The sequence below is a fragment of the Tauraco erythrolophus genome, chromosome 17, assembly GCF_009769465.1.
Source record: "Tauraco erythrolophus isolate bTauEry1 chromosome 17, bTauEry1.pri, whole genome shotgun sequence".
Lineage (NCBI taxonomy): Eukaryota > Metazoa > Chordata > Aves > Musophagiformes > Musophagidae > Tauraco > Tauraco erythrolophus.
The window spans coordinates 16520052-16542007 of record NC_141481.1 but is presented as its reverse complement, the minus strand read 5'-3'; the positions used below and the strand labels follow the sequence as shown (position 1 = coordinate 16542007).

Below are 21956 nucleotides of genomic sequence, written 5' to 3'. Positions count from 1 at the left end.
CGTGCTCCAACATCCCTCTTTTCCCCCCTCCCGCCCCGACAGCACCCATCCTGCTCCCTCCATGAGCACCCACATCCCTGTGCCACCCTGGGAATAACCAGCACCGCCGCCTCCTGCCCAGGCTCGAGGAAGAGCATATGCAAGGTTTAATCATGACTCCGTAGCGAGTGTTTACTGAGCATGAATAAAATATGATTTATTTCTTTAATTTCTTGCCTCGCAACAGCTGAAGCGGTGCCTGATGGCAGGCAGCCCTCCCCGGGGCCTGCTGGCGGCACGGCTCTGCCTCCCTCCCGCTGCCCGCGCGGCCCGGCCCCGGCCAGGCTCTGCTTCCCGTGGGAGCAGGCCTAGGAACTGCGCTTTTAAACAAAACATGCAAAAATAGGTGTATATATAGGTATATATACATATATTTGTGTGTGTGTATATGTATATGTGACCTCCCACTGCCCTGCAGGAGCTGGGTATTGCCGTACCTGCCTGCAATGAGTGGGTAAACTGAGGCACGCGGTAGGAGTGCCAAGAGGGCCGTGTAATCACGCCACTGTTGCGAGACAGGCTATTGGTTTTCCATCCTTGGCTGTGCCTGTGGTTTGCCAGGTCATTTCATCCCCGGAGTATCTTTTTAGTGTTATTTGGATTCAAATCAGTTCGGGCAGTGACTGTCTCTTGACGTGTGAATACGCGGTGCCCAGTGACGAAGCCCCAGCAAAGATCAAGGGCTTTAATACCAACTCCTGTCGTGGTTTTGGCTGATACTGGGATGCAGGAGCCTCTTTATCTCAGTTCAGTCAATTTTTCCTCTGACTTTCATCTCAGCACCCTGCACGAAGACGTATACACGGAGTTATTTCGAAGCGACTCCCTCCATCAGCCGATGGCGCTTGGTGGATTCCTTTGCTCCTGTGGGATGGGGGGAACGAGGTAACAGGGTCATTTATTGCTTGTGGAGCACGGAGAGGTTTGTGGGGAGAGGAGCTGCGAACTCATCACGCCCTACAAAAAGCAGTTTCCATCACGAGTGTGGGTTTTGTTGCCCGCTGGAGCCGTGAATTCCCAGCTTTGCCCTTCCCATGGGGTTTCTGGGCTTTTGTGGCCATCAAGCCTGAGAGGTCGGAGGTGGATGAGGGCTTCATGAGAGCCACCGCGCTGGTGTCCCCGCCGGCATCAGACATGCCCCCTGTTGCTGCCAGCCCCCCTGGGCTGTGCTGCTGTGGTATACAGCCGTGCCCTGAGCTCAGCTGTACGAGGCTTCTCCTGCAGGCACCAGCCGGGGCCGTACTGTGCGCTGCCCATCCCAGTGCCCCAGCACCCACATCCTGCCACAGCCGGACAGCACGAGTGCACCCACCAAGTACCATCCTGTGGGTTAGAAAATCCCACCGGTCGCCGTTTGGATGTAACATCAAAGGATCGCTTTGTCTTCACAAAGGCAGGGCTGGCACGAGCCCGCGGCTGCTCCCAGCCATCACCGTGCTTTTGGGGCGGCTGCTGCGGCCCCGCAGACCGGCCCTTACTGGGAAGGAGCGGGGCACCAGTGTTCAACACCCACACCCTCGTTTTTGAGGGAAGTTGAGGTCGTTTTGGTGCCATGCGCTTGGAGCAGCGCGGCGATGCTCTGCCTGGTCGTTTGGGATGGCCACGCTGCCGGGGCGGGCGGGATGCTGTTCCGCAGGCAGGAGAAAGCCGGAGCGGATAAACCTGCCTCTGAACAGAGACATTTCCATGGAAGTTGCCTCCAGGTTTGTCATCGCCGCTTACCCCGGGACGGCCGCCGAGGCCTGTAATTGCGGGGAGAGGCTGCAGGATGGGAATCTCAGGACAGGCTGCTGCCCTCCCGGCAGGGAGAGCCTGGCTGTCCGGGAGGGTGGGGAGGAGGAGGAGGAGGAAAAGGAAGAAGAGGAGGAGGAGAAGGAAGAAGCAGGGGCCACTGTGCAGCTCTGAGCATTACGGAGATGGTGAGTGATTTAATACCAGAACTAGGGGGGTACCAAAGAAATTATCTGGAAAAAAGCTAAAATTAATCTAAGGCAGCTATTTTTTTTCATGTAGTTCGTGAAGATGATGTTGATCTGGCTGTGATGAAGGCCACAAGGGTAGGTGAGCTCAGTGAGTGCGGCCAGTGCAGTGCAGAGGTAACCGGTGCCCAGACCGGAGGAGGATGCACTGGAGGAGGGACCATGCGGAGGAGCGACAGCCCCAGGGGCACCAGGGCAGCTGCCCCCGTGCCATCACGGTTCCCCGCTCCGAGCAGCGGCTGAGCGGGCTGGACTGTCGGTTTGTCCCAGTACATGACCCTGGTTTTGAAGGCTTCCCCATGCCCGCTGCTCCGGTGGGCAGAAGCCGGCGGGATGGGGTGAAGGCGAGGACACGGGCAGGAGCCCCAGGGTGGGGACCAGGCAGTAGGTGCGCCACGGGGGGGAGGAGGAGTGGCAGAGCCCTGCCCAGCCCCGCGAGCCCCAGCACCCGTGAACGATGTGCGTTCCGCACGCAGCGTGTGTCACCCGCCGCCCGAGCGGCCGCGGCGTTTCGGCGCCGTCCTTCCGACATGCACCGCCTGCCGCGGGAGGATGCCCTGCACGAACGTAAGAGTCGCTTTTTTCACGCGCTCGGCGCTTGGCGCGCGGGTGCCAGGCTTGGCTGCCCTCCCGCGCCGCAGCCCAGCCCCGGTGAAGTTGGCAGGAGTTTTACTGGAGACTGGGTGGAGTCAGAACATCGCCTTTCTCCGGGTCTCCATGTCCACAGGGGTGTGAGGACTGTCACCACGTGCTGCCAGGAAGGTCCTTCCTGGGGCTGGGACCTCTCTGGGCACTCACATCACCCCACCGTCCCAAAGGGGATTTCTTCAGCTTGTTTGATTGTGCTTTAAAACTGGCGCACAGGTCCTGAGCGATGCAGGAGAGGGGAGCGGGTGGGTTTCGAAAGGGGCCGGGTGGCAGCCGGGTGCGCTGGGTCTGGGAGTTTGATTCCCACCTCGGCAGCACGGCACCTCGGCGTGGCTTATTTGGAAGATTTGCAGAAGGATGCTGGAGCCACGAGGCTCTGCAGAGCCCCGGGTTTAGCCTACTGCGAGAAGGCATTATGTTTTTATAAAACAAGACGTGGGTGTTACATCGTCTGTGCTCTTTGCAAGGATCTACCGAGCCTGTATCGTGGCGTAGGCACAGGTTTTACTCTGTTTGCTGAAGCTGGTGTTTCAGGTGATGTCGGATGCGATCTCCGCAGCAGTGTGTTCATTTAGAGCTCTGCTGCGCAGAGTTTTTCCATGTTGACTGGGTGAAATCTCCTCTGCCTGCCAGCAGCAGATGGGTGGCAGTGGTGTGGGGCACCCACGGACCCTGCTGTGCCCCAGCACGGGGGTGGGGGGGATGCCTGCCCCTGCAGTTGCTGTGCATGGCTGCCACCGTCTCGGGGTGTCGTGGCACCTTATGTGGCATTTTACACGAGTCCTGCCTGGCTCTGAGTCTGGTCCTTGAAAACACCATTTTCTCCAGGCCAAAAAGGAGAAAAGAAATAAAAAGGCTGTTGCCGTGACAGCTGCTGGTGGTACCCCCCGCCCTCGGCACAGGGATCGGGATCACTGGGCGCTGCAGGAAGGCATTGGGCTGCTGCCCTGTGGCCTGGGCGTGCTGGTCCCCACGCCCCAGGCACGGAGGTGCTGCCCTGTCCCTGCTGGCATGGGGACTGTGTGAGAGTTGCAGGTATTTGGGCACTATATCAAATTCCAAAGAAGTTTGGAAGAGCTTCCAAGCACCGAATTGTTCACTCGTTTTTTGTTTCTCGATCTCACATCTCTGGGTGAATCTCACGCGTGCCATGACGCCGAATCCAGACAGGTGGAAGGTGGATGCTCCCTCATGCACGCTCTTTTATCTTCTGTGCTGACAGCAGTAATCCCAATCAAACAAGTTTTTATTTTCTGTGTTCATTTGATCCGCTGCACTAACGGCACGCGGAGCTCGTAGGGCCCTCGCCGCCCCGCAGCGCTGCGTGGACATGACGCGCGTCCTCTTGCCACCGGTAAATAGCATTCGGGGAGCGAACAGAAAACCAGAAAGGTGAGTTTGTTGTTCTTTGTGATATATGAAAGAGCTGTCAGCTTCATCCTGAAATCATGAGTCCCCGGGTATTCCTGGGACAGGGCGAAGGAATGCATCCTGCAGAGTTTTTTCCCTTGGAACAACCATTTGGCTCTTCTGGATCTGCAAAGTTTTAACTTCAGCTGAGTAACAAATTAATGCTGTCTCTTAGTCACTGTCTGGCTTGGGTGGAAACACTTAGCTGACCTGGTTTATCTGTGGCTCCATCCCGATGGCTTGGACAGGTCTCTTGCTGGCTGCTGGCTGCCTTCCAGGGCGCGCGCCCGCGGTGCCGCTCGCCCACCGCAGCGCCGGCGATGCACGCGGTGCCAGCGGGCACGGGGCGAGCTCGGACCTGCTGCTGCTGCTGCTCGTCACAGTCTCAGTGTAGGAGCAGAGGTGGTTTCTTCAAGAGCAATTAATATTGGTTTTGTTTTTTTTTTTTAAATTATTTTTTTAATAGATTGGTAGAACTGGAGAAGATAAGCAATTTCTTCTTCAGGCTTCTGCTTCAGATTGGTGGCAAGGGGGCTCTGCGCCCCAACGCTTGCCTGGTTTAAAAACTGCACGTTGATCTGGCACACGATGAACTCTTGCCCGTGTCCCCATCTCCTCGTCTCTCGCCGTTGGCAGCGGGGTCTGCAGGACGGGCGGGAGGCACGGGGAGGTGCTGGGTGCTCCCCGCGTCTCTCCATGCCCATGACTTCTGAGTTGGAGAGGGCGCTTGGAAAGATCCCTGCTGAAGTTTGTTTAGTTTAGGCGAGGAACTAGCTCCGTGTGTGCTTTCCAGTGTGACAGCACGTTCTCCGGGCTCAGCAGTGGGCAGACGAACCGCAGGATCCCGTCCTCCTTCGCCGTGTGCCGCGTCACCTGTGCCCATTTCCCCCCCAAGCTGGCACCTGGGCATCTCTACATGCTTCAGACTGCAAGGACCCTGCCTGGCTCCAGCCTCGCACCCCTGCAGAGCTGCCCCTAAACCATCCCTGCTCCTCTGCTGCTCAGGAGAGCCGAGCGAGATGGGCTGGAAAGCCCATCAGAAGCAAAGTTAATTTAAAAAAACCCCGATGAAGAGCTGTTTTCTCGGCGCTGGCCAAGAAACGTGACACTGAACAAATAGTAGAAAAATAAAACGAAAAATAAAATTCGCTTTGGATCTAGAAACGGCCTTTTAATTTGCAGATTCTGCAGTGTCTGCGTGCAGAAATCTGAATTTCAGATCCGGTCTTTCAATGCAAATGTCACTTTAAATAGCTATTCCTGTGTGCACGTTCTGGTGCCTTTTGCCATGTCGTTAATGGAGCGCTCGTTCTGGGAGTACATTCTTGTCTCGTTTTGTATCCCCATACATTAAATTGATAGTTTGGGGGATTATTGCTCGTTCCAAGATTACATGGGTGGAGTCCCCTTTCTATGGCCATGCTGGTATGTAGTGAATTTGAATTGGCGCAGCAGAAAACTTGAAAATTTGGAACAGATAACTGTCTCCTATCTTTATATGGGAACATCGGAGTTTCTAGCTTTATTCTGGGGTTCTTGCCATTCCAAATATAATTTATTCTTTTATATAACTGTTTTCATATGATACACTCTGAAGAGTGGATAATGGTTTGAGGAGGAATATAATTATTTTTTTTTCCCCCTCCAAGGCTGTCTTCCCAATTAATGAGATTGAGAACATGTTCCAAAAATCTATTTTTCCCCTCTGGGCTTTTTCTAATGTACTCAATTTATTCTGTAGTGTGTCTTGCGCTTCCTTTATGGAGTTTGATGTCTAAATATGTAGTGATGGTTGGCTGGCTGGAGCCCGTGTGAATACTCCACGGTCTCTTGGCGAGCTCGGGCAGCGCGGGCAGGTCTGGCCATCCCCGTCCCTTTCCGCCCGGGCAGATGGGCTCAGGGACGTGGCAAAGTCCCCCCAACGTGTGCAAGGAAAGGATATTCCTAGAGAAGCGTGCAAAGCTCCAGGGGTTTCTCCTACTTTAAAGCCTCACCTGTAACATACATCAATAATGTTTTTGTACGTTTTTCTCTGCTGAAACAGTTTGTTGGGTATAAATGTTTCTTACAAACGCACCCTTGTGAGCAGCCCCAGGCTCTCTGCCCTCCGTTCCCATCGGTGTTGCCTGCTGAAGATGCTCATTTTCCAGCTTTCTCCGGCGATGCCACGGGATGTAAATTCAGCCTAAGACCCCTGACTCTGCTGAGTGGTTCCAGCATGGGCTTCGGTGCCCTGGGGTTGTTGTCCTGGCGGCTCTCGGGGCACCTGGGCTCTTCCAGGGCACTTTGAGCTCCCCTTCCTTCCCCCAGCACTCTTTGAACCCATTTTTGTGCCCCGGGGCAGCGCCCGGTGAGAGGGGCCATCTGGCAGAGCTGCCAGCCACCGCGGGGCTGCAGGCAAGGAGGATGAGGATGAAGAGCGGGGCAGGTGTCCCTGGGGTCAGCAGATGGACAAGGTCTGTGTGACGGCGAGGAGCAGAGGAGCACGGACGTTAGTGTCTGCTCCCAAAAGCCTGTAGTGTCTTAATTTCGGAGAGCCTTACAGCTCCAAAATGTGTTGGCTGATACGCTTCAAGCGCCATTTTTAAAAGAACCGCTTTTGGTTGGAGACTAAACATGAATTTTTAGGCCTAGAGGAGTTACCTTGAGTCGGTGACGATGGGAAAGGGGTGCTCAGCACGGACCCTGAGGTGTTACCTCGGCGCCAAAGTCCTGCCCGCTCTCTTTAAGCAGCAGTTTTGCTCCATAAAGAGTCTGTCCCCCAGTGTTTCTGCTCCCCCGAGTCACATCTGCTCCCTGTCCTGACCAAACCTGACCAAGAATGCGTTGTAGCCCTCCGTGCCCCCCAGCCCACCCAGAACCATCAGCTCCCTGGGCACGAGTAGCACAGGAGCGAGTTTCCTGGTGCGATGGGCTCACTGCTCACCCCCGAGGAAGAGGAGGCGGAGGACAAAGAGGCAGCTGCGAGGAGCATCGTTATTTTGCAGGGGCATGTTGTTCCACAAGCAGCTCCGCTCTTCCTCCGAGGTCTCAGTTAAGAGCACATCGTGGTTGCGTTGGCATCGTGCCGTGGTTGACGGGCACGGAGCCGGCTGCCGGCTTCCCAGGAGTGAGGATTTGTATTTACATAGTTTGACTCAGATGTTGTATAACCTCAGGGAGCCGCTTCCTGGGCCAAAAGAACGAGAGACCTGCTCTGCCATGGCGTTTCGAGCTCTGATGATGCCCCATGCGAAGGCTGGGTGTTATTGGGTGCCCTGCTGATGGCCTTGTTCGTGTTTCTGCAGGTCCTGCGTGTGTGGGGTTATCAATAGCTCATCGGTGGGTGGGTTCCTGGCCAGGTCGGCCAGATCCCTGCTCCAGCTGGATCCTCTCCCTTTTCCAGGTGTGTTACCAAAGGAGTGATTCGATGGCAGAGTGCCCTTCCCGAGGGTGCTGTGCTGCAGTGGCCCTGGTCTGGCTCGCCAGGACAATGGCATTGCTGCCTGCGTGCTGCCTGGGCAGGGGGCTGCGGTGGCCAGGCTCTCCTGCGGGACAGCAGAGCTCAGGCAGTTGGCGGGGGGGGACCCTGCGGTGGGGTTCACTTGCATCTGGTGGCTTGTCCCTACCAAGGGGACGCGGCTGCTGGAGGAGAGGGGGACCCCCAGACCCGCTACCGGGGGGGCAGGTCAACGCGGAGGGAGAAGATGAGGGAGGTGCAGAGCTCTGCCCAAGTTGAGGTGGAGCAGCGGGTCGGAAGGCAGCCGGGCTTCAGATGGGACCGGCCACACTCAGCCTGCTGCCCGCTCCGACAGGACGGGGCGAAGGGTGGGGTGGTGGGTGGCAAGCCCACTCCCTGCCAAGGTGCTCCTGGGGGGTCAGGGCCCTTGGACATCACCCCAAGTTCTGGAGACCCTCATCCTTGTGGTGCCCGCTGGTGCCCCAGGATGCCACAGGGAAAAGCCCTTCCCAGCCCAAGCTGCCGCCCGGGGTCCTCCGCATCCCGGGAGGCTGCAGCCGGTTGAGTGGAGCACGTGCCAGGGAGGGCACCGGTTGAGTGGAGCACGTGCCAGGGAGGGCACCGCTCGTTTGCTCCTGCACTATAATTAGCCGGTGGCGAGTAGAGCTGCCATCGGGCCGCTGACAGCCAGCCGGCCGCGGGCCGTGCGGAGCGCCCGTCAAGTACGCGCCGGAGGAGAGGGTGCAATTAACTGCAGACCCGCGGAGCTGAGAGCTGACGGCTCCACTTCCAGCCTTTTTTATTTTTTTTCCTCCTTCTTTTTTTGCAGTGATGAAATATGTAACTTCACCTATAAACCGGTGTAACACGGAGGAGCTGGTATACCCGAAGATTTAAAAAAAAAAAAAAAAAAAAAAAAAATTAATTAAATGTTTGAAAATACCAGGCAGCACGTGAATGCGGCGTTAAGCTCAGGCAGCTGACACCTCCTGAAACGAGGCAAAACAAAAAACCTGAGGTTTTAGCGGCGACGCGAGCTCCGGCGCGTGCCGAGCTCGGGCTTTAACGCTATAAATAGCTGCGGCACGGCCTGGCCCCGATTCTGCAAACACTTAACCCCCAGCACGGCTCTTTCTCGACGTGCTCCCAGTTGCAGTCGGAGTTTGCAGGTCGAGGAAAGAGAAACAAAACCCGGGGAGAAAACAGCAAAACAGCGCCCGTGCGGGACGGCGTTGGGCGCTGCCGCTCCATCCCGTGCCGCTCCCGCGCCCTGACCTGCCTAATTAAGGATGCGATGAAGGAAAACCCGGAGGGAAGGTGCCCGCGCCCGTGCGTGCGTGTCGCCCTGGATGTTGTCGAGGCGGTGGAGTTGACGAGCTCCGGTGGTTTTACCAGCAATTTGACGAGTTCTTTCGCCCAGGGAAGCTCCGACGAGCAGCAAGTGCATGGCACGGTCTGTGCCAGCCCTCAGCGCTGCCCGGGGAGGTCCTTCCCGAAAGAGAAACCTTGAAATAAAGAGCCTGTGCATGCTTGCGTGTGCATATATGCGTAAATTAATTCTTACAGGCATCTAGCCGTACAATAGAAGTAGAGAAAAAAGTTTCCTGGATGAGCTCTCGGGAAAGAAATGCTTTGAAGTCGGGCTCTGCCGTAGCGTGGTGTGAGCCGCGGGGGCTTTGCGGGTGAGCAGCCCCCGTTGGCGCGGGGAAGGTGGGCTGGGAAGGGGCTTGGCTGGGGAAAGCAGGGGCCGGAGGAGGCTGGGGGAGATGCTGGGGGGTGGGAAGGGCAGGGAGGGTGCGGTGCTGGGGGAATGGAAGGTGGGCGCACATGGAGTTGTTTCCTGGGGGGTGGTGGCAGATGCTCGTTGGCAGACTGGTTTCTTCTCCTGATAGGAAGGCAGGCTTGGTGACGGACCCCATCCTCGTTCCCCAGACGATGAGGAACCCAAATTCAGCTGTGGCCATCCCCGTTGTGTGTGTTTAATTGCTGAGTGGAAAGAGACTGAGAGAGGACAGGTTGCCGGGCGCTGCCAGGGCTGGCGGGCGCTGGGGCGGTGCTGGCACAGCTTGTGGCACTGGGGCTTGGCTCCGTTCCTCCCTGGTCCATCCCACGTGTGTGCGCAGATCTCTGCTTCTCTGTGCAATGCACCTGCGAAGGTGTGCAAGGAGGAGGAGGAGAAAGAAGAATTTAATGATGTTGAGGAGCTTGGTGCTATTCTGGCTTGGCCTGGCGCTCGTGAATACAACCTGTTGGCAGGGCCAGGGTGAGCTGCTGAGACGTGCTCTGGAGTGAGGGGCTGGTTCTCCAGCAGAACCCATCTCATCGCATTCCTGGGAGTCAGATATAGGTTGGGTGAAGATGAAGCCCATTTTCCAAAGAACCAAGTTTACGTTTGCATTTCAGCCCCTTGGAGAACACCAAGATCTCCCCTCCTGGGTCCCGGACGTGGGGGTGGATGAGCAACCAGAGAAGAGCATTCAGCCTCTGGTAAGATGAGCCAGTGGAGCGTGGGTGTCCACCTGCTCACAGAGGCCGTCCTGGCATGGCGAGGTGGTGGGTTCAGGCTGGCATCTGAGCACGGCTGCGGTGGCAGGATGCGCTGGCCAGGGGAGCCGGTGAAACACAGGACCTCTTCCTGGGTGGGTCCGTGATGCCTCCAGTAGGGAGAGCTGCTTGAGGACACCACGAGCTCCTCCAGCTCCCAGGTGTGGGTTGAGCTGCTCTGCTGAGGGGTGGCTGCAGGGCTTTGGTTCCGTTCCCTGGATTGCCTCGGACTACCTCGTGTGCATGGCAATGCTTCCCTTCTCCTTCCCCTGTGCTTCTCCAAAAGCACTTCTCTAGTTCTCAGCCTGTTTTTCACCTTGCATCGGACTCAAAGCCCAACTTGGACACCTGTCAATGCCTTGTGTGCGTGCACAGGGTCAGCGGTGTTTGCAGGCGAGTGCGATAGCTGGGTCAGACTCCTGCTCCAGAGCTGGGCTGGGATGAGCTAGACGCTGAAAAATGAACATGTTCAAGCCATTGGCATCCTCCCCTGGCTGGGCCGGGTCCGCGGGGAATCGCCCGGCCCCTCCTCGGAGCCTTTGTAGTCGAGGCAGGAGGAGGCAGGGTCCGACGGCGAGAGGCTGGGGCTGGCACGCGCAGAGGTGCTGGCAGCTCACGCATCCCGCCGTGGTCCAGCTGTGCTTCAGCTTTGCTGAGACTCCATCCTCCGAGACACCAAGGCCCTTTTCTCATTCCCAATGGCACGTGTCCTCCTCCCTCCTCCCCTCGAGCTGCTGCCCAGCCTGACCCTTCCCCTGCCACCAGATTCCCTTCTGCCGTGTGACCACCCCTGTTCTCCATTCCTTAATGCCCCCCATGCTCCGGCACGCAGGCGGGGATCTGGTCTCCGGCAAAGTTGCTTTTGGAGGTGCAAAGCTGCTCCGGTCGGGTGGCCCGGAGCTCCCTCCGGGCGTGAGCTGGGTTGCAGCACTGCGAAGCCGCGTCGAAGGCAGGAATTAGCACCGTGGTTTTCAGCTGAGCAATCTGGTTCATCCAGCCTGAAATTCAGGTTTGAGGATTTGAGGGTTCATCTGGCCTCATCTGCATGTTTCGGGGAGACTCGGGGCTGTGTTAGCCCAGGGCCGTGGCGGTGCCAGGGCAGCGCCGTTGGAGGGGTACAGTGCTGGGCAGGTGGTGATGGCAGGATGGGTGCCGGAGGCTGCGGAGCGACGCCGGTATCCGCAGGGAAGCGCTTTGGCTTCGTGGCCAAGCCCATGGAGACGCCGAGGGCTGGAGAGACACCAGGGCGCACCGAGTCCCGGGATGCTCAGGGTGGGTCGACCCTTGCTCAGAGGGATGCTGGGGCGGATGGGTGACACCTCCCTCCTCCTTCCAAACAACCCTCTCGCATCCCAGGCTTGGAATTTGATTCCTCTTCCGACAGTCAGGCATCAACTCCCGATTACTCATAAATGCAGCATGTTGCAGATACACAGAGCTTGATGAACGGCTGCGCCTGAAAGCACGAACCGCCAGGATCCACGGGTGGGAAGCTGGGATGGAGCCGGGGGGACATGGGCTGTGCAGCCTCGGTCCCCCTGCCCTGTCCCGTGCCGGGGGCCAAGCGCCTGCTGCCCGTGCCCACATCCCGTGGGAACCTGCCCAGCCCGGCTCAGGGACCTGGCTCGGGGGTGCTGAGGTGGGCACTGAGGTCCCCACGGGTGACCAGCCGTGGATGGCAGGTTTGCAGCCTAGGCCACTATCAGCGTTGGCCCACAAGCTCATTCTGCAGAATCCTCTTCCAGCACGGAAAAAGAACTCATCCCTCGGTTTTTATCTCTTTTGCTTGTGTGGGCATTGATTATGCTGGGAGTTACTGAGCCAGATTTTATTGGAATGACTTAGAGAGCTGCCACCTGCAAGCAGCCGCTTGTCTTTGGGGAATATTTTGGTGTCGTTTCTAAATAATTGCATGAGGCTTCTTCAGCCTTCCTAATAACTTCATTCTCCAAGGGACACTGCCCAGAAAAAGACGAGCTGAGATTACGCTTGGCAGCGTTTAGGAGAGGAAAAAGTACAACAGGATTGATGTCTGCTGGTGTGCATAAATAAATAACACAATACCTCCGCCTCAGCCCCTCCGTGAGCATCCTCCTTTCCAACGCCGTGCCTGTTATCTCCTCAGCTTGGCTGAATTTTGGAATTCAGAGCGGTCCTTTAAATCGGTCTCATCTTTTCTGTCTGCAGCGTGTTGTGCTAATTCTTATCAGGGACCAGCAAGGCTGGCTTTGGAGATGAGCTGTCCTAGGGAAGCCTGCCTGGGAGCTTGTATAGGTTGGGTAACTTGGGCTCGTTAAATAGAGGATTGAAATAACTTGCAAAATAGTTTACTTGGTGCCTGAAACGTGAAAAGAATAATTTCACTGTTGGCACAAATTATCACGGGTTCACAAAGGCTTTGTGAAAATGATGGCTCGTGTTCTAAATAAAGAGAGAAGCCCACAGATGTCTCGGATGTTTTGTCCCAAATCCAGTCTTTAAAAGAAGGCTGCTCCGTGGTGCCAGGGGAGCCGGGTCCTCGCGTGTATGGCCGTGCGGTGGCATCCATGCAGGAGGGTGTTGCTCTACTACTTTGGGAGGCTGCGTTTTTACACCCCTGCGAAGGATCGTTTTCGAGAACCTGGGTCCTCATGGCTACTAAATCCACCCTGGCCTCTCCGTTTGTCTTGTTTTGGTGCGAAAGCACCGGGAAAGTTGGTGTCCGGTCGCCTTCCCTTCTCCCTCCTAGCGTTTCTAAGGTGTTTCCTGGGACGTAGCACTTTCATCGTTGACGTTGCACTTTCATCGTTGACGTTGCACTTTCCTGCAGGAGCAGGAGGGCACCGAGCCTTGCACGGAGACATCCTTTAACCAAAAGGAGAGCAGCACCAGCCTGGCTCAGGTGTCCTCACATGGGGAGGGGCGGAGGAGAGCGGTGGTAATGACCTTGAGACAACGCTGCTTCTTGGCAGCTGCGTCCTTGGCAGCTGCAGGCTGTGTGTCAACATCCCCTTCTGCTGCTGCCTCTGCTCGGGACGTTGTTTCTTCTGCAGAGGAAAGAGGTTAAAGATGGTGCCCGACCACATCCAAAAGGGCAAGCGGCTCCGAAGGTGTGAACCCCAGAGAGAGCAAGGTGCTGGGGGCACTGCCAGGCTGAGGGCATCACCTGGGACATCCTGGTGTCCCACCTTCCTCCCCTGGCCCTGCCAGCAGCAGGAGCGTGAACGCTGGAGGGATGGAGGGTGTAGCCTGGCAGCTCTTCAGTCACTGCCTTGGCCAACGCCGCATGCTGGGGCACGGGGACTGCTCCTGCCCCTCCAGATGCCAGTCCCTGCGGTCACTCACCTCTGTGTCAGGAGGAAAGGATGGAGATGGGCCCAAGCCCCACTTGAAGTGTGTGTTTTAAAAATACACGCCGATAAAAATGACTCTCTCCATTATTTCATTAAGGGATTTAAAATGTGCTTCCTCAACCCTGAGTCATCAATGAAGTGAGCAAGCGAGGCGCAGCGCGGCGGGGCCCGCTGGAGGGTGACTCATGCTGCGGGGGGGCTTGGTGCTCGCAGGGCACCCTCTGGACGGGGGGATGCTCCACTCCCTCCCTCCTGCGAAGGCCAGGGTCTCCCCAGCATCCTGAGCAGCAGCAGGAGGTCTCAGGGAGCCTCTGGGGCTCCCAGATTTATTTTGGGAGCTGAGCTGTCACGCTGCAGCCATGCCCCTCTGCAGACCCCAGCTATGCCTTGATGCACAGGAGCCTCCAGCAGGCAGCTCTCCTGGAAGCCTGTGGATCTACCAACAACAGTGCATTCAGGCAGGCTGGCATTTGCCTTTTTTGTTGTATATCTGCAAGAGAAAAGCCTCCAGATCCCATCTCCCTCCAGGAGGAATCAATCTTTCCTCCCAGAAGGCAGAGGAAAACGCTGGGTCAGCTTTTGCTCATTTTTGGGAGCTCTCTGCCTCTTTCAGTCCCCAGGCACAGGCAGAAAAAGTAAAACCAGTCCCAGCTCCCTGCAAGGCCGGGAGCCGTCCCTCTGCGCTCGTTTATCTCGTCGGCTTTGTACAAGAAACACTGCCCTGTCCCTCCCACTGGAGATGGTCCAAACTCTGTTCAAGCTCAGTGCCAGGACGTTTTCCTAAGATCCAGGCTGCGTGTTCCCTACCCCGCTCGGCTTCCTTGCACCCCATCCTCCCCTTGACCACTTTTCCATAGCCTTCCCCTGCTGTGGATGCCGGCTGAGGCCACGGTACCGGCTGTGGTGGGACGGGGGTGGTGGCTGGTGGCACTGTTGCAGCCCACCCTGAGGGGTGGTGGCTGGTGGCACTGTCGCAGCCCACCCTGAGGGATTCATTTCTAATTAACACCTTTAAGCCGTCAGTGAAGGCCAGCTCCTCTGCTTGGGGGGATCTTCCAAGCGCTGCCTTGAGCTCTCCAAGAGCTCCCAGCCAGTCGTGCCAGGATGGTGTCATGCCCCTGCACTTGGCAAATGCCTTGGGGTTGTTTTTTTTTTTAAAATACAGCTGCATCTTATAGTGAACAGCTGCACAAGGTCAGGCCAGCCCCAAGGTGCCTTGTGGCCTCGGAGGACATCGCTACCTTCTCACCTCCTTCCTCCTGCTGACAGTTCTGTGCTGCTTTACTTGAGGTTTTCAAAGCAGAGTGTCATTGGGTTTATCCTCAACCTGGTCTGTTAACCTCCTTGGTGGATGGGCACTGTCCCTGGCTCCTGTTGTGACACCACATCTGCCTGCACTCACTTCTCCTTCCACTTTTTCATGCGGATCTTCCATAGAGGTGGTCAAAAACATGTCCTTGCCTTGGGTCTTGCTACTGGCCCTGACCACCTTCTCCTGCCCAGGCATCACCTCCACCAGCCTCCAGCAAGCTCTTCTCCGCTCACTGGTGATTCTTGTGGCCAAGGGTTTTCCAGCCGCTCTCCGGGAGCCCTCTGGATCCACAGCCACCGTGGGTTTGTGCGCGGTTGGGAGAATGAAATGCAACATGGTGGGACTGACATCACTTTATCCGACAGCTGGGCACCGTCCCTTTCTCTTCTGGGAAGAGAGGAAGGAGGCAAAGGGCTGTGTAGGGGCAATATGGGGAAACGGAGGTATGAAGTGGGAAAAAAACCTTGGGGCAGTGGTAGAGCCGGAGCTGATCCATGGCTCCTAGCCTTGCTCCAGGCCTGATTCCGTGGACATGTTGCTGGCATTCTGCTTTTCCTCCTCGTGTGCTGTTTTCTCATTAAGGTTTAAAATCAGCTGTTTCAACTAATCGTTGCTGCGGTCGCTGCCCGTTTTATTGGTTTGATTTTCCTCTGTGCAAAGTTAGTGCCTCATTGTTTAATTCCAGAGATCTAAAACCTTCTCCATTTTCCATGACTTTTAAAAAAGAGCTGCTTGATAAGCTCATGGTTACCCCTTCTCTTAGCATGCTCGTGCAGCTCATCCTGGCAGCAACTCACGGCCGTGCCCGTGGTGCTGCTCGCCCACAGCCGTGGCACGGCACCGGCACGGAGCACGCGCCTTCACTTGAGCTGCTCCACCTCCCTTGTCTGCAAGAGCTCAACTTGCAAGGTGATGGTTTCTTTTTTCCCCAAGTTTCCACGTGGTTTTCCCTCATTAGGGATTGATTGCAGAGACCTGCACCTCCGTCCTGGCGAGAGACAAGGGGAGCTGAACGCTGGTGACACCCGTGACGGTGTGAAGGGGCTGCTGCAGATTTTGTCATCTCCTGTGCTGGGAATATTGGTGATAGTGGTAGTGTCCCCAGCATTTTAGAAAGGTAGAAGAGCGTCAGCATTGTTTCCTGCTGTTATCAGAAAGGTCAGGTACTGTCTGGAGCTGGCTATGGGGTTGATGGGAGCTTTTTCACATGGCTGGGTGGAGGGGCTGACTACATGGGATGCAGGTTTTCCATGTGTTGTTTCAATAGTGTTGAGAAAACTGTTTGCAAGTGGGTTCTCCTTAAATATCAACAGTTCTCCGTGATCCCTAGTAGCACCGGTCGCAGAAGGAATGGAAGCTGTCACAGCTCGTGAACCTCGTTGCAGTCAATCCGTGGTTTGGGAGCTAGCACCCTGCGTTTTAGGTGTCGAGTTTAAAGAAGTAAGGAGATATCTTACAGGAGTGCTGGGCCCGAGGGAGTGGAGGTGTTCTTGGACATGCTGTGGGCTTGGAGGACAGGTCTCATCGCTCAGGGCATTCGCTCTGTGCAGTTACTGCTGCTTCAGGAACGCACAGAGTGGTTGAGGGGATCTGAGGATCTCCTGGAGATCACCCAGTCCAACACCCTGCTCAAGGCAGGCTCCCCTGCACCGGGTTGTCCTGGATGCCCAGGACCATGTCCTATTATGTTTTGAATGTCTCCAAGACTGGAGACTCCACCACCTCTCTGGGCAGCCTGTGCCAGTGTTGGACCAGCCCAGTCTGGTGTCTGGCCACTGATCCCGTGGGGCTTTGCCATAGCTCCTTGCTGCTGTCGTGTCAGAGGAGGGGGAGCAGCAGGGAAAGCCAAAGGGTGCTGCCTTCTCTGGCCAGTGGGGTTTGCTCAGAGCTTTTGCATGCCGAGATGGCCATCGATGCATGAGCAGATGAGATCTTCTCACCCCAAAGGGCTGCTCTGGAGAAGAGCAAGGAGAAGAGGAGGCTCAGGGGGGACCTTCTCGCTCTCTACAATCACCTGAAAGGAAGTTGTAGGGAGATGGGGGTCGGTCTCTTCTCCCACGTTAGGAATGACAGGACGAGAGGGAATGGCCTCAAGTTATGCCAGGGGAAATTTAGGTTGGATATCAGGAAGAATTTCTTTCCAGAGAGGGTTGTGAAGTATTGGAACAGGCTGCCCAGGGAGGTGGTGGAGTCCCCATCCCTGGAGGTGTTTAAAAACCGTGTGGATTTGGTGTTGAGGAACATGGTTTAGGGACCCTGACAGTGCAGGGTGAACGGTTGGACTCGATGATCTTGAGAGTCTCTTCGAATCAAATCATTCTATGAGTCTATGATTCCTTGTGCCCTCCCAGCCCAACCCCAAGACAGAGCTCAGGCGTGTGCCCGTGAGATGTCCAAGAGGACAGCATGCACCCAGACCCACGTACCCTGCGCAGGTTTGGCTGCAGCCTCCCCGTGCCAGTGTCCGACCAACCCCTCCGTGCCGTGGAGAGCGTCAGCCACCACTGAACCACGGCCCCATCTCGCTGGTGTGGCCAGAACTCCGTTGGGGGGATGTTTTGGTGCCAGTGGATCCCTGTTTAAAAGCCAGGGTGTTCCTCTCCCTGCCTGCTTTTCAGTCCCAGGGTGGGAGCACCCGACAGCTTCGGGAAGCGCCAACGGAGAGTGCCGGGAGAGCTCCTGTGCCCCTGATTAGCATTCGGCCCGGTTGCTCCCTCTGCTTTGGTGTTCGTGCTCGCCATTGCCTGGCAACCACAGAGCAAAACTACAACAGCAGCCCCGAAGCCCGAGCGTGCTTCCTGCGAGCGGGCACGCACACTGGCACACGCCTGCTGCCCGCACCGGGCCAGGGCCAGTGGCGGGGCCACCCCGTGCTGAGGATCATCCCCGAGAGGAGAAGGAGGAGGAGGAGGAGAGGGCTCTGGCAGTGTGACGGCTTTGCTGACTCCCAGGTTTGGTGGTTCTGTCTGTCTGTCTGCTCCAGCACTGCCCGCCGTGAGCATCCCACTATGGTGGGCACAGCCCTTGGTGGTGGGGAGCCTTCTGCGCTCAGCAGGCACGTGCCACGGAGTGGGGTCTGGGAGCAGGGCAGGGGTGGGGTCTTCTCCGCAGACATCTCCGAGACAAGACGTGCTGGGGGAGAGACTTGGGGGTGTGGGGGTGTGCACGGCCCCGTCGGACAAGGCATGGCGGTGCATGTGTGCTCTCTGTGCCCATCATGCGCATGCCCTGACTCGAACCTGCAGCGGGGTCTGTGAGATGCCCATTGCCCCGAGGCTCAGCCTGGCTGGGGTCTCTCAGGGGCCCCTGGCGCTCTGGCAGCCTGGCTGGTGATGTTCTCGGGCCTTTACTAGACCGTGCTATCGGTGGAGTTGGTGGTGCATGGGAACCTGACCGTGCATCGGGCTGTTGCTGCTTCCCAGGCTTGCACATGCTTGGGGTTCAATGTTATTTTTCTTGGCAGAAGAATTTCGTGGTCCTGTCCCCAGGGAGGGGCTGTGGGCATCGGGCTCAGTCCCCTGCCCTGCCAGAGGGTCTCTCCCTGCCGGTGGTGGTGGCTCGGTCCCTCTGCCAACCCTGCGCTTTGCCCTCTTTCCAGCTGGGCAGGCTCGAGGAGACACAAGTCCCCTCCTGCCACGAGGTTCTACAAGTGATGGGAGAGACAGACATGCCTGAACACGTGGGGTTCAGACCTAAAGCATCCCCATCCCTCTGCTTTGACTCTTTATTTGTACATCCTTGGCTGCTGTGGGCTCTGCCTACGGCATGGCCGGTGCCTGGAGGTCCGAGGTGCCCGCCCTGGCCAGCCAGCCCACACATACCCACCGGGCAGCTGAAAGCACAGGCACGTGCCTTTTCCTGCTCCCCTCACACCTTCAGGAATAGTACTTTCTTGGCAAAGGGTTAAGGAAATACATCTGTCTTTTGTGTCTTGCAGAGCCTGGGGTCAGCGGACAAGAAGGACTTTTACCAGCCCAAGTAAGTGCCAGTAGCTGCGGTGAGTAATTGCATGGAAATTCCCGGTCGGTCCGTGTTACGGAGCGGCTCTGTGCCGTGCTAAGATTAGACATTTCGATGTACAAGAATAGCTGCTGCAATTACACAAGTGAGGATGACAGTGGAAGGGCTGTCAATCGTTTTGGCTTCAGGGCATATGCAAATCGGTCAGTCAGGTCAGAAGGAATCACGACAGCTTGACTGAGCCGGAGGGACGGAGCTGGGACCGAGTGGCCGGGAGCGGGGGATGCAGGGGTGATCTTTCCCACCTCTGGCTCTCTCTGCTCCGGGTTTACACAGCTGAGCTGCTTTGGAGGATCGAAGGGTTTCGTTCTGTGTCGCAACGGGCTGATCTTGAAGCACGTCTTCTGCAGCCCGGGCTTTGACGTTGATGCCTGTCGTCTGCCATCCCTTGTGTTTTGTAAAGCACGGGGGAGCCGCCGGAGCGAGAGGGAGGGAAGAGGCTCTCCAGAGCCACTGTATCCATGAACACAAACAAAGGTTCTGCAAACCACCCCACTAACACCAGCAGCTGGTGACTTGGCGCGTGCCCTTGGCCATGGCTCTGAGCTGGCTGCGGCGGTCCGTAAGCGGGCGGGTGAGAGCGGAGCACTTACAGCTGTCAACCTCGGAGACACGTGTTAAAATCCAAGCAGGGCCGGCCATGGTGTTGCACCCAGCATTCACAGAGCCTCGCCGCAGCGGGGACCTTCGAGGCACAAGGGTTGTCACTTTGCTGGAAGGATGTGTCTGATACCGTCGTTATTTGGATAACGGCAAAGTCAATTAAAAGCCGGGCTGAGAGGTTGGGTTCTGGCCATGACCACGAAGCAGGTGTGTGTTGTGCTGCTGAGCACGTTGCACTTGGGACCTTGTGTTGCTCCTGCTCTGGTTGGGAAGTGAACATCTGTATGCTGTTGCCTTTTTTTCTTCTGAAAAAAACACCGTAGGTGGTTTTGAAGTTGTGGAACGGTGCTCTGACACGTGGGATTGTCAGAGGAGCGTGTTTTTGGGAAGATTCAGAAGGAATTGGGTTGAGGAAATTTCTCCTCCAAGACTCATTGTCCTGCACTTGATCTGTCTTTGCTGCTTTCCAAAACGTTCCTGTGGAGTTGCTTCCCAGCAGTGCCCGAGCACACAGTGAGCACCAAGGCAGCATCCTTGGCCCAGGTTACTCTGAGCATTGGAGGACGCATGTCCCTGGCACAGCGGGGGTGGCAGGCTGGCTCACGGAGTGCCCGACGGAGCTGCCTGCTCGCTGTCGGTCATGGGGAGCGCAAGAGTCGGGTGCGTGCGTGTTCTGCTGTTATCTGCCGGTTCCTCTTCCTTTGTGCCACCAAAAGTTTTTAAAACTCAGCACTGGTCTCCTAGGTCTGTACTGGAAAGTCTGATTTCAGGGAGCTCCTCTGTCCACTCGCCCCAAGGCAGTGCTGATCATGGGCTTTCCAGCACCGTTGGCAGCTAAAGACTTCTGAAAACACAGCCAGAGCCATTTCCCAGGCTGCTTAATCCCACGTGGCTTTCTGGGAGATCAGAGGGATATCCCAGGAGGTTATGGAGTCGTCACGGATGCGGCAATGAAATGAACACATATTTGGCAAAGCACTTACAACCGTGCTTCTGCGACTTCCACCAACAGTCGTCCAAGATTTCGGTGCTTCTTACGGTAGCGCCGCTGCCGTGTGCGTGTGCCGAGTGTGTGTTTTGACACACAGGCTTGAAAAAGGTGGAAGCATCTCTAGTGTCCCTATTCCAGCTGAAGCTTTCGTGAGGCTTTAAGTAAGAGATTTGGAGGAAATATGCAAAGAGCTCTTACTCTTTGGTTTTCCTGTGGGGTGGTTTTGGCAGCAGGTAGCGACAATGATACCTTTATAGCTCATCTCATCAGAGAAACATCAGAGGGATGTTTCTCTGCCTCAAGTGGGAGAACATGGGCGTCCCATCTCTCTGAAGTTGCAGAGCTGTTGGGTCAGAGTGGTGGGTGCTGGTGCAGAAGATGTGGTAGATACAGGATGTCTTATCAGTGCTGTCTTGTTCCTCTGTGCCACGAGGCTGTGGGACCTCCATGGTTTGGCCAAGAGACTTGTGATATCAGCTGTGACTTGGCTAATCATAATAATATGACTTTAGTTACTGCCTGTCCTATTTACGTTCCTCAGTGGCTGTTCCGGCATTGTGACTGGTAGAGTTTGTGGCCGTGATGTTGCCTGGTACCACTGGCCCCATCCGATTTGGTGTTTGATCCCTTGACTGCTGCCGGCACCGCTGCTGTTGCAGACAGACCTGCTTGCACCCGGTCTGCAAGGCTGGGCCAGGTGCCTTACGGGGACCCTCAGCCTCCAGCAGGACTGGAGGTTGTCTTCCTCAGCAGAGAAAGATCTCCAGATCTTTCAGACGAAAGTTCTGAAAGTTCAGAAGCTTTCTCTGATCAGATATCCTCCTCCCCCCTGAACATCAGGTACTCTGCCAGCTTCCTTTTGTGGCCCTGAATGACTCCTGTCCTTCCTTTGTTGCCTCTTCTCTTCAGAAATGGAAATGCTGTCATTATGTTCCCTCACCCCACAGTTACCATTGGGGTAACTATCCCAGCCAGCAGTAGGGTGAGGACCTGGAACAGTCCAGTGCTCATCAAGGGTAGGGAGAGGTGTCTGCCCTCACCCAGCCTTTACCCTAAGCTCCTCCTCTCTGTGCAGCCCATCCAAGAGGTTTTAAGGTACAGATCTCCTGCTAGCTTGCCCCAGGCGTAGTGTGGCAAGCACACAGAAAGGTGTAGCGAAGGTGGACCTCCACCAGGGAAAGTCAGAGGTGCCCAGGATGGAGCCACCGGAGCTGAAATGATGTTGCTGCCCACTCTGGTGGAGGCACTTTTACTTCCAAGGGTCTCAGTGAGGGTGCTTATGGATGTTCCTGCAAGAGTTAGCCCATGTCAGGAGTTGTGACTCCTGGCTTCTAGTGTGTCTGGGAGGTAACTTCCCTCTTTCCACGTTAAATGGAAGGATGCAGCCTGAGTCAAGAAGGCTGAAGCATTAACCTTAAAAAAAGTTGTATCACTTGAGAACTGAATGGGCTAGAGACCAGCTTAGGAAGAACAGGGCACACACAAAGAGCTCATGTGGCTGGAATACCTCAGAGAGGAGCCTGGTGTATTGGGAATGGCCACGAGTCCAGCAGTGCGTCAACATCTGCAGGGCTTTCCTCATCTGCACGGGCTGCTCCAGCCATCCCATGCAAACAGCTACAGGCGCCTTCCTGTGTTT

The 21956-nt window shown here is 56.3% G+C and overlaps 1 protein-coding gene across 2 annotated transcripts in view; it reads left to right on the top strand.

Moving 5' to 3' along the window:
* LOC104372901 (ankyrin repeat and fibronectin type-III domain-containing protein 1) overlaps nt 1–21956 on the top strand; it is a 199212-nt gene that overhangs the window by 108189 nt on the left and 69067 nt on the right. For both annotated transcript variants that reach the window (XM_086622227.1, XM_086622226.1), the window contains exon 4: nt 18641–18681. In XM_086622227.1, coding sequence (XP_086478353.1) covers nt 18641–18681 — 41 coding nt within the window. The remainder of the gene's footprint in view (nt 1–18640; nt 18682–21956) is intronic.